The sequence below is a fragment of the Maylandia zebra genome, linkage group LG5 (assembly GCF_041146795.1).
Source record: "Maylandia zebra isolate NMK-2024a linkage group LG5, Mzebra_GT3a, whole genome shotgun sequence".
Classification (NCBI taxonomy): domain Eukaryota; kingdom Metazoa; phylum Chordata; class Actinopteri; order Cichliformes; family Cichlidae; genus Maylandia; species Maylandia zebra.
The window spans coordinates 7,135,224-7,147,923 of NC_135171.1; the positions used below are offsets into that span (position 1 = coordinate 7,135,224).

The following is a 12,700-nucleotide window of genomic DNA, read 5'->3' on the forward strand; positions in this document are numbered from 1 at the left end:
TTGTGCTGATACAGTTTGTCAAAATGAGAAAATAACAGATTGGCAAGATAAAGTTTTTAAAGGTAAAATTTAGAGGCCAAATCAAAAGTAGTCAAAAACGGCCAATTATACCCTGGACCCCAGCTTTTTTGAGTATTTGAAATAATGGTAATATGAGTGATCCATATGGTCACAAAGAATAGCCACTTGTTTCTGTGCTACCAAAGTTCCCCAGCTTTCATTCAAAATGTGTTTATCTTCAGCACCTGCACATTAAACTACTTAAACATTATAAATGTCTTCAAGCTCACACTGAGGCCTGTGGAGCACTATCAGCCACTGAGATAGTTCACACATTTATATGTGTATTTGTATATGAATATTTCATACTTTAAGGCTGCCTGTTTATTTAAGGGAGATGAACAAAATACATTGGACTTGTACATAATAATATCACAGATGATAAATTAAATAGATTTTAAGTAGATGCTTGTGCATTCTTAAAGCATTATATGTTGAATTGAACTATGTGATCTGTTCAAAGCCTCTCAGTGCTGTTCTCCATGCCTGTCTGACTGTACATGATGTTATTAGCACAAACACTTTAAAGGTGACGTTTAGGACTTCAACAATAATACAGGCAGCAATGTAGTTAGCAATAAAACAGTTTAATTGGGAATTAACTTAAAAAACAAACAAACAACAAACAAACATCTGTCTCCTATTTTTTGTCACACAGGAAAGAAGCATCAATTTCTGATGAGAAGACTTATTTAAAATGATTTAATGTACTAGTTTTTTTAGATTATTTGCCTTGATTTGTTCCTTAGAATAAGTGTTTTATGCCTATTTTCCTCAACATTTTGCTTAGAACAAGTGGTTAAAGCTTATTTTAGGTTTCAATTGCCATGATTGGTTGCCTGGAATAAGTGTGTAAGGCTTATTTTAAGATTTAACGATCTAATTGTTCCCTAGAATAAGTGGTTAAAGCTTATTTTAAGTTTCAATGTTCTGATTTGTTCCCTGGAATAAGTGTAAAAGACTTATTTTTTAGCTTTATTTAAGTTTAGATATTGTTCTTGTTTCAAGAAATCTTAATAAGAAAAAATAACTTACCCCACTGGCAGATAATTTCACTTGTTTTAAGCAAATCTTCACCAAAAATAAGTGTATTTATCTAGTATTAAGGAGGTGGGGTTTTGCAGTGTAGGTTCACGTGGGACCACCACTATGCCCTGTCATATGATATCAGCTTATATTAGCAAAGAAGGACAATGCCAGTATTTCACAGAAAGGCTGGTGATGCACTGTGACCTCAGTTCGTGCACGTTTTAGGCAGAGATTGATAGTAAAATGTCGTAGTGATCATTACACCCCAGCACACAGCTTGTATTCAGTCTGTGTCAGACGATGTCTTTAGTATCGTTTGGAAGCGGTGATTTTGTTTCAGCTGCTGCATTAATCATATTGATCTGAGTGTTTTTGTGGCTCCTTTTACAAAGTTTCGACATGTGTAAACATCATTAGGGAAGCTCTGTGTCTAACTATAAACAACCAATCAAAAGTGAAAGCCACTGGAAACCCTGCTGTACAGGCTTTCTCATTAATCACTGAACACTCTGGGTTTTAGACTTAAATCTAGACATGCTGGAAGAAGCAGACTGAATTTCAGGAGTCTAAAACGTTGGGGGACGTGAGTTTCAGCAGTTAAAGTGCTCAGTCAAAAGTTTTAGTGTCTCAAATCTTTCCAATTACAGGGACAATTAGTACCTGTAATAACTTTAAACATTAACTGTACATATTAGATTGGATTCAAAGCACAAAACTCATCTCAATTAAGACACTAGTCACTTATATATATAGATTTGATCTTCTTTCAATGTTAAAATTCACCCAACGATTACTTCTGATTAAGATAATTACACTTTCATGTGCGGTTATGTTTGTTTTTATATTATATATGTTTTATATTTATAACTTGAGACATTATTTACACATACATTGGAAGTATATTATTTAAGTACATCAAGCCTTAATATAGCATATGCTTCATATGCTATTATTAGTTTTGCATTTCCTGAGATTAAAGATTACCTTTAGCCAAAATGCTGATCACACATTACACATGAAACCCATAACTCTCCTACTGATTAAACATTTAAAAAGCTCTTTTGTGCCATATGAAAGTCGTAGCTGTGAAAACACGGTTGTTTAAAGACAGCTTTTTCCCTCGGAATGATTATTCCCTTTGAGTACGTGTCAACCTGCGCATAACAAATGTGAAAATGTTACCAAAGCTTATGAATATTTAAGTGTACATGTGCAAACTTCTTGTTACATAATCGGAGTTTAGACAAGTGTTGAATGTTACAACAGCTGTCACACGATCACAGCACAATATAAAGCTACTTAGTGCTTTAAAGTCAGGTATCTTAGTGTTAGCTCCAGGATTAAGGCTCCTCAGACAGCTGTGGATGTTGACCCTGCCGATCCAGAGGTGGGCGTCATGTGGGTCGTCAGCAGTGTCGATCCCTTTCCTTCCGCCGCGTTGCCTTCTATTAGACCTTGCCGGTGCAGGTTGAGGATGGAGTCTGCGATTATGCGGGCTGTTTTCTTCTGATATCCTCCGGATGTCATCATGAGTACGGGGATCCCCCGACGCTTTGCAGCCCTGAACACGAGCTCATCTCTCTTTATAATGCCCTGGCAGAGAAGAAGGAGAAGAAAGTTAGAAGAAGAGGCAGCCTGTCTATGCTTTCAAGCACTACCTTCTCTGGATTCTCTGGACTTCTTTTCTCATCTCTGCATCTCATTGATAAAAGATTTGATAGAACATGCTGATAACATCGACATGTCTAGTCCAGAGTCCTGATCTGAACCCAAGGACAAAGTCATGAAATCCACTACACTGAGTTACTGAGCTCTGGAACAGCTAGAGGAAGAAGCACACATGCATGTCTGTGGAGGGATTCAAACAGTCAATAGTTTGTGTCAACACTGTCATTTATTATGGAACATCTGTTAAAACACTGAGTGATTTGGAACATTATTAAGCATGGCAGAAAGACATGTTCAGCCAGAACTTCAAATAATAATTATTTAAGCTGCACGCTGCTTTTTTTTTTTTAAAGGACATTTACCAGTTTAAATGAACAAAATAGGTCTGCAACATACAAGAGCGTGCCACCACAACTAACACATCCTGCACATTTACCTTATTTGCGCCAATTACTTTCTGGGATTCACAGGATCACTGGCTGGAAATCTCTTCACAGTAAGTAATAAATTCCAATTTGGCTCATTTTGACCAGCTCTCAGTACAATTTGAAATTTCCTGATAAATTAGTTACATGAAGAGCCCATGTGGCCTGATTCAGCTGAGCCTGCCAGTTACACATTTTTCTTTCCTGCTACTAAAGCAGTGCAGATTCATTCAATATTAGACACGAATGGGCTGGAATCATAGGCCTGGGCATGTTATAGTTCAACACAAAAGAACATCTGCATTGCACCAAACAGATTTACCTCATCCATAACATTAAATACCTTACAGTACACAAGGCCTAACTTAAAAGATACTAGCAAACCCAGATCTTAAATCAAAAACTATTAAACAGGCCCTGGATCAGGGGCATATCATTTTTTTCACAGGTTTTTTCCAATAGTTAGATAGCAAATTCATAAAGGCAAAATGAACACAAGGAAGCGAACAGATGCTGGGGTCTCCAATGCCAAAACAACAAATTCTGTAACAATGTGTTACAAGAAAAGTAAAACCCTGTTTTGGCCTCCCACCTGGACATTCAATTCAATTCTTCTTTATATAGATACTGACTAATTGGTGCCACCCACACCATTTATGAATGCATCTGCTAACTAGCTAATGTTAGCAGCCAAAACACCAACGTTAAAACTTCAAATTGTGGGACTCAAAACCCAACTGTTGACATCCTGGTGTGCAAGTGACAAACATACAAATGACTTTAATGTTTAACCATCTATTAACCATGTTAATACTACTTTGCTTCAAAATACATTTCAGTGAAACCTTAGATTCAGGCTACACGGCTCAACTTCACACAGCTGCACAGCAGTTAACAGCTGGTTTTGTATCTCGGGCCCCCCATTTACTCTAATATGACTTAATGCAAGCGCTCCAACAAATGCAAATACATGCAGTCTATCCAAAACGTGTTTTTAATTAATGATTAATCACTTGCTGTCTACACCCACGCACATTCAAACACCACTTGATACTGGTCTGACAGGAGAAATAATGAACCAGTTAGCACTGAATAAACATGCTTGACACAGTGTTTTTTATTTCAGTAATTAGAGGAAATTAGTAAGGCTTCCATCTGCATTTAAAATTGATTGTGGTGAAAACAAATGATTTACAGTTATACAAGTCTCTGTACATACATTTAATGATATACACTAATGAAATGGTTCTAGGAAAGTTAATACACTATGTAACGAATATCAAGCACATGAATTCAAATTGCTGACTGCCAAAATGAAGTACAATACTCAGTGATCAGCTGCAGCTACAGCGTGCTCTCATTCTTTGATGTGTGCTTCAGTCTACCAAAACATAATTGTTATTTTAAATAAATAAAGCAGACTAGGCCCAGTCTTGAGTCTTGTCTTCACCCCACTCACTTAAACTGCCAGCATAGTCAAGCATATTTAGTAGAGACTCGATTCAGTGAAATGTGGTGCATACTCAGAGTCACTTCTGACTATCCAGGCTCAATGAAAACCCTGTTTGAGAGAAGGAACTGAGTGGCGCATTTTTCTCACATATAAGACAGTTTGTATGTTTCCCATTTTAAACCAAAATCAGCCTAACAAACAAACGAAAGCTGTTGAAATTCTATGACATCAGATATTTAATTTCTTTCTTTCCTTTTGTTTTTGCATCTTGTAATTTATATACTGGTTTCAGTGACCTTAATAAATCTTAGTAACTTGAATCTTCATTGTTTTTTGTTCCCAAATTAATCACATCCTGATGTTTTCCCTCCAAGTCATGGTTGTCTCAGCTAATAATCCCGGCTGGCAGTGTACAGGACCGATGGTGGGAGAGCAAGTAACACTTAAATATTTGAGGCTGAAATCTGTATAAAAATTTGCACCTCCAAGTTGCGTAGTGTATCCAATGAATGTTGTCCTAATTGTGTCAAACCCAACCATGCTTTTGCTTAGTTGTGGTGGATAGGAAAGCTGTTTAGAGCTATTATTATTTATTTAATAAAGAAACCTACACAGTTCGTCTGATAAGCAATGTCTGAATAAGACATAATTATACAACGTAAGATTATGAGCCTAAAGACTTTTAACACTGTGTGTCCTCTAATGTCCCAAAATCATCTGATAGAGCATCCAGCTGCCAATTACATGCAACTGGTTCTAAGAAACTGTGGGATACACAGAAACGCTGCGCCCAGATGAATATGATTATTAGCTTTAACCCTCACATCTTTTAACTGCTTCATTCATTCTCTGTTTTGCATTGACTTTTGAGCTGCAGGTCGTCCTCATTAAAAGAAATGTCTCCCACTGAGCTCTGATAAACCTCCAGAGAACCACTCTGTCACCGAAGCAAACATTTGAAAACTTCCAAATGTCACAAACATGAGTTTTGGGGCAGGCCCAGCGATTATTTTTTGTAGACATGTTATTATAGGATTAAGGTGAGGAATGAATTCAGCAGCTGTGGTGAAGTGATTTGGCCCCAGCTGAAACAATGATGTGGTCTAGATTTACTACAGCTACAGAGATTTTTCTCTGCCTAGGCTCTTCTCCATGGCAACAGGAGCTGAGCGTATGTGTCACATTATTACCAGACACTGTTTTCTCTTTTGGGGATTTCAATAAACACACTTCCATACATTTAAGCTTTTTACAGTAATTAAAAACACTTCCAGAATCAGCTATCCCTACTCAGTGCCCGATTCATCATGTATACCTATGACACATTTCAACTTTCATATCAACTTTACCTTTATACATTTTTCCAGCACTGACAAATGTTTGATCATCCTCTGGCTGCCTAGTCCAGGGGTCTGCAACCTTTAACACCCAAAGAGCCACTTGGACCCGGTTTCCACACAAAAGAAAACACTGGGAGCTGCAAATACTTTTTGAAATCTAAAATGAAGATAACACTGTATATATTGTTTTTTTTTTTACCTTTATGCTTTGTGTGAACAACTAAAGTAAGTAAGTAAAGTTTATTTATTAAGCGCTTTTCACAGACAGGCACTCACAAAGTGCTGTACACAAATATTAAAATAAACAATACAATCAATAGACATTATACACAATGTAAAAGATCAAATGTAAATAATGTAAAGAATATAAAATGCGTAGATCAACAAAAGGCTTGTTTGAACAGAAAAGTTTTTAACTGCTTTTTAAAAGTAAAAAGCAACTACAGTGTGTTGCTTATGAGATCCATGAAGTGCTACAGAGAAAATTACATTTTATTTATGTAATTAACACATTTTGAACTCTTAAAGAAATATGACAAAAGGAAAGCTGAACTAAAATGATCCATGTAGCAAACAAAAACTGTCGTGAGCCACCCTTATATCTCCTTTGGGCTTTTGGAGCCTTGACCTGACTTTTAAAAAGTAATTGGAAAAAAAGCTCCATGCTGCTAAAAAAAAAAAAAAAAGATATTTGCAAAATTCTGCCTAAATATGTATTTTACCTGGTTAATGTGTGTGGCGGGGCGTGGTCTGCGGACGCACCTGAGCGGGACCCGCAATCACGCCTCGCTGCCTTAAAGTCTCTGCTGTTGTGTTGGTATGTGTCGGGCTGTGAGCTGAAAAGCTACAGCCGGCTGTATGCGTACAGCAACCGTGTGAAAAGTGGTCAATAAAGAGATGCTGAAAAGCGTGTTCATGGAAACATCGTCGGGTTTCTCGTGATATGTTTACAATAAGACTTATGGTCCCGAACCTCTGCGCACAGCGTCTGCAAAACGGGGCTTTCATCTTTACGCAGGACTGTAAGCTGTCGTCTGTGAGGCGTGAGCGGTGTTTGTTTTTAACATAGTTCAGCTGGAGAACAGCTGCTGACATAATGTGGATCCGAAGATCCATAATTGGCCTACCTGGGGATGAAAGTCTCGATAAATGCACGGCGTTTCGGCGGGTAAACCGGCTTCCGCGAGTGTGACGCTTATTTTGAGTGATGAAAAAATAATAAGATATAATTTTATTTTTATATTTCAAAATCACAATAATCTTCCAATTTAGAACTACAAGTTAAAAAAGAACTAAACACAAATAAAATACACTTCAGCTAAATACTTCTAACTTATTTTCCCAAACCACCCGGAGCCGCAAAATAAAGACTAAAGAGCCGCATGCTCTTTATTCAGCCGCGGGTTGCCGACCCCTGACCTAGTCATAGGTGGTGAAGTTCTTACAAGACTGCACTGTATTTATACTTCCTGTTTATAAACTACATACTACAATAAATATTGGGTACAGGACATTGACCACACCGCTAAAGTAATAAACCTGGATGTGAGGTAAGTATTAGAAGCAGGGCTAAATATAAAAACATATAGTTCAGTAAAACTCAATGTTATGACCTCAGTGCTAGGGCTGTTCGATATAACGATATATATCAGATGACGATATAAAAACGTCTATCGTTTCATTTTACGCTATCGTTTGTTTCGTGGTGTCGCAAAATAAACTGTGTACGGCAATATTTTTTCATGGTTTTGATGGTCATTGTAGTGGTTCTATTAATTCCTTAAAGTTCTCTCTTTCTCTTATATTTAATATAACCACACTACAGATGGACAAGCGCCTGTTTTTATGCGTTGTCCCTAGCAACAACAACGGTAAAACCATCGCATGTCCGCTTGTTTATTTTCCACATAAACCTTTCACAATAAAGCTCAAGATCCTGTTGAGACTTTTCAAAATAAACTGAATCACGTGAAAGAGCAGATTATTTACGGGTGAGAATTAAAAAAGAGCCGCCAGGTGCTAAAACATAAACCTTAGACTCAAACATTAGAACAGGCTTTTCCCCGCAGCACGCCGTGTAACAAATACAAAGAAAACGGCGGCCGTTACAACTTATGTCTAAAAATGTATCGTTTCATGCAAGGGCGTAGATTTGGTTTAGGCATTGGTGGGGACGGATGATTCAACCACCGAACGCTGCCTGTTTCTTTTTTTTTTCCTTTTTGTCTTTGCTTCTTGATAAAAGGAGAAATATTCTGGCCTACATATGCTATTCTACATGCTTTTTAACCATTTAAAATTACAATTCGTAGTTTTATAAGTGAATTATATAATGTTAAATTACTATTAGGCAAATGACTAAGTATTTTAGGCTTTAGTTTACTTCAGCCATAATCCATATAAATCAAGTATCATACAAAAATAAAAATAGCTTCAAATACAGTTAAGACAATAAAAGAATATGACTTTAAGGACTTCACAACATTAGTTCAGTTATAGTACACCAACATCTCTTATACATTAGCACTAAGGGAACACTGAATGACCTGGTGGCTTTTGTCCATAAAACTACTCGTCTAAGATTACCACAAAGTAAAAGATCTCTCAGCAAAATTATGCAACATTTTAGGCACTATTGCTCCTATCAACTCAGTGAGCTGGGATTTTTTATTCTCAACATGAACTACTGTTACAGCAACAGACATGGACTACTGGTGTCCCACACAACAACTCAATGTCCACTATGTGAAAGAGCCAAACACATGCCTGCTCCTCTCGTTAATCTATAGCACCAAAACATCAGTCAGTCACCCGTGACCTCGCCTCTTCACCTCTGTCCGAGCTACAACACGGCAGAGCTGCCTCTGTCACCTGATAAATAACAGTAAGACATTCCAAATACATGCAGTCACACATGTGCTTCAAATACAGTCATGAACCAACAGGTCATCAGCCAATTTCACCTGTGATCTTGTATCACCATTGATCTCTGAGCTTTGTGTTGGTTCGCCTGTCACCTGACAAATAGGACATACATGACAATAAGACTAAAATGTGGAGCTGCTTCAGTGTTTCTGTCAGTTTGTGCAGATCTAGACTCATCAGTAATGTTTGTAGTGTGAGTGCATTTTAAAAACAATTTGTGCAAACTGCACTACGAGGTGGAATATTTGCAAAATCATGACTACTTTGTGATATTTTGTCTCAAAAATTAACCCTATGAAATTATCATTACCATTAGGATGAAATTATTGTGTCTCCAACATTTTAACGTTAGACATATAATTCTAACAGCCTCTGTAAACTAATATACTGGCTTGCTCGAGGCTGCTGTTTTCTCTGACACTTTCAATCAAAAATAGAAATGCTGCTCTGAGACCGAGATAACTAATAGTGCTGCATGTTGTGCAGTTAGTTTCCAAAAAACGTTATTCATGGTTACATACAGTTTTAGACTGATGTGGGCCAAAGCCTAGCATAGCCTGTAACGTTATTGTGACGGACACATTTTATGAGTTAACTTGGCTTTAAGTGACTTACAGGTTTCTTTGAAAAACACTTTCTTATATCCAGGTTCTTCCTTTTTGCTGCCATCCTCCTCTCCTCCTTGCAGGTCCTCGCAGCGCAGGCTTGCCGCTGCTAAAACTAAACAGAGCTCCCTGAGAGGCACAGCCAATCACATTGGCCATATTTGTCACATGAAGTAGGACTCCAGTAGAGAACGTAATTTAGCTCTTTCTGCACCGCTGGGTGAATGAGACGCTGACAGATCGGGTTTTTTTTCTTTCTGTTTTTTTTTTTTCTTTACTTGAAGAGATCAAATTATTCGTGGGGACATGTCCCTTCCGTCCATGCCAACTCTACGCCCTTGGTTTCATGCATCGGTTAAAACACTTGACTCAAGGTACACCACGCCCAGCTGGAAACACTTCACGCAAGTCAAGCTGCCCGAGATTCACAGAATTTACAGAAAATGTAAAATTTTTGTGATTTATATCGTTATCGGACGATAGATGTCTTACATCAGGATATGAGATTTTGGTCATATCGCACAGCCCTACTCCGTGCTAAAATACGGAGCTGAATCTGTGACACTGTAGGGATAGTCACAAAAAACAAACAAACAAAAAACAGAACATATCAAAGGTATCAGACTAACATTAGTTCTCTGAACACATGCAGCCCAATTTTTGGTTAAATGTTGCTAATTGTTAACTGTGTGGTCGCTCAGACAGACTGCATATGTGCAGCTCTGGAGGGAGAGGACAGAATGAGACACCATGGAAAAAGTAACGCGTATATAACCAAAGGAAGTGTGCCGTATCATATTCATCCTCGGTCAGATACAGCAATAAATGGTTTATTTTGATTAGCTGACAAAAACGGATGGATATTGTCAGAACAGATAAAACAGTAATATGTTATAGGATTTCTCTGGTTTTTAAATGTCCTCCATTGTTGCTTTTAGCAGTGTGTGTGTGTGTGTGTGTGTGTGTGTGTGTGTGTGTGTGTGTGTGTGTGTGTGTGTGTGTGTGTGCGCGCGCGCGCGCGCGCATATCCAGTACATAACTGGTTTTAAAAAGAGGTAAATACCACCACAAAAATAAAGCCAAAATACAGAAGCAGTGTGTGAAAAACAAAGTACATTGTTATGGCTTCCATGGGAATTAATAGGGTTAAGTATCATGCAGATATGGATAATCCAAATGTATGTTAACACATTTCCCAGGAAGAAAGACATATACAACTATCCAGTTGCTGTCGATTAACATGGACACGGACTTAAAGGGTTATATAACTTATATAACCCTTTAAGTCCAGCAGTCAGTTTTCCCAGGAGTGGTTGTCCTAGCAAATTCATCCCAAGATCAGACTGTACAATGCTTATGTTATAGATAAGAGGCAAAACAAAATAGGAGTAAGCTTGAAGGAAGAGAATGTGAACAGTGTTGTGGAGGTGAAGAGAGTGTCAGACAGGAGTTTGTGGCTGCAAGTCAAAGGGCTGATATTAAACATTGTCAGTGCATATGTCCTACAGGACATGTAGGTGAAGGGAACAGAGGTGATGAGGAGGAGTTGGGTAGGTAAGGTATTAGGCAGAGAAATTATGTTGTTGGTTAGGGTGATTAAGGACAGAGATGAAAATGTACTAAAGACTGAAGAGAGTGTGTTGGACAGAGCACTTTGTGAAACTCATTAAAATAGAAAATATGAGAGAGAGGAGGACAGATGGAGGACAGTTAGTGAATCACAAAGTGTAGAGTATTAGTAAGGAGGAAGTGAGGGCAGATATGAAGAGTGGATCCAGATGTCGAGGACAGAGGGCACTGGACATTTTCATCAGACTTTTTAACGTGATTGTGGAGACTGACAGGATGCCCGAGGAGTAGAAGAACTGTACTGGCAGCTATTTTCATGAACAAGGGTTATGTGCAGAAGGTACAGAGAGATAAAGCTGATGAGCTATACCATGAAGCTATTGGAAAGAGTAGTTGAAGTTAGGTTTAGAAGAGAAATGACAATCAGAAGAGCACTGCAGATGCGATGTATACTTTCAGAGTGTTGATGGAGAAGTATAGAGGTCGGAAGGAGCTTCATTGCTTCTTTGCTGATCTAGAGAAAGCATATGACCAGTGTTGGGAAGGTTACTTTTAAAATGTATTCCATTACAGAATACAGAATACATGCCCCAAAATGTATTCTGTAACGTATTCCGTTACGTTACTCAATGACAGTAACGTATTCTGAATACTTTGGATTACTTAATATATTATCATGCTTTTTACAACAACGTGAATGTACTATTGCTGTGTGATTTATTACTATTACTGAAGGTCCGCGACTCCGAACTGTAGTAAAGGGACCTCTGACTAATACGGCGGGGTCCCTGTCAGCTCGTAGCCGAAAAATAGCTTTACTTTGTTGTCTGGGTCAACTTTTCTTGCGAGAGACAGAGAGAGGCGTTGAAAGGCTGCTCCAACGGAACTTATTGTTTTCGGAGGAAAACACGAACACGGTGTACAGTCGAGTCTTAATAGCTTACTTACAACTGGGCTCGTCAGGCACTCTTCTTGGCTGCAGTGGTTATTATTATATTTACATGCTTCCAGCTCCCGTTTTTCCTCGATGACAACTCGTAGTTTTCCACTCCCCTTTTTCTCCCTCCTCGCGCTCACAGACACATAACGTGTATGGCAGTCCATTCTCCCTGCAGCACGGACTACACTGCCCATGATGCTACATTCTTTAGAGCTATGCTTGTAGCATTCTGCCTGTTAGCTTAGCACAACAACAACAACAACGAAAAGGCGCTCTCTCACCCAGGAAACACACAGTCGCAGAGAGAGAGAGAGAGTGTCGCCCTGTAACCATGGCAACCGTAACGCTGCCGCCTGGAACAACAGAACGTAGCTGTCAAACAAAACCCAAACAGTCCTGACCCGCGACAAAATGAAACAGGAAAGTACCGCAGTGTAATCCATTTATTTCAACAAAGTAACTGTATTCTGAATACCACCTTTTTAAACGGTAACTGTAACGGAATACAGTTACTCATATTTTGTATTTTAAATACGTAACGGCGGTACATGTATTCCGTTACTCCCCAACACTGCATATGACAGGCACAAGAGAGGAACTGTGGTACGGCACGAGGAAGTCTAGTGGCAGAGAAGCATGTAAGGGTGTTACAGGACATGTATGAGGACAGCAAGACAGTGATGAGG

At 38.5% G+C, this 12,700-nt stretch overlaps 1 protein-coding gene across 1 annotated transcript in view; it reads right to left on the bottom strand.

The window, feature by feature from the left end:
* Window positions 1–237: 237 nt before the first annotated feature.
* Window positions 238–12,700, bottom strand: part of hdac11 (histone deacetylase 11) — a 47,535-nt gene continuing 35,072 nt past the window's right edge. The window contains exon 11 of the mRNA XM_004559863.6: window positions 238–2,682. Within this exon, the coding sequence (XP_004559920.2) occupies window positions 2,440–2,682 (243 nt within the window). The 3' untranslated portion in view covers window positions 238–2,439. The remainder of the gene's footprint in view (window positions 2,683–12,700) is intronic.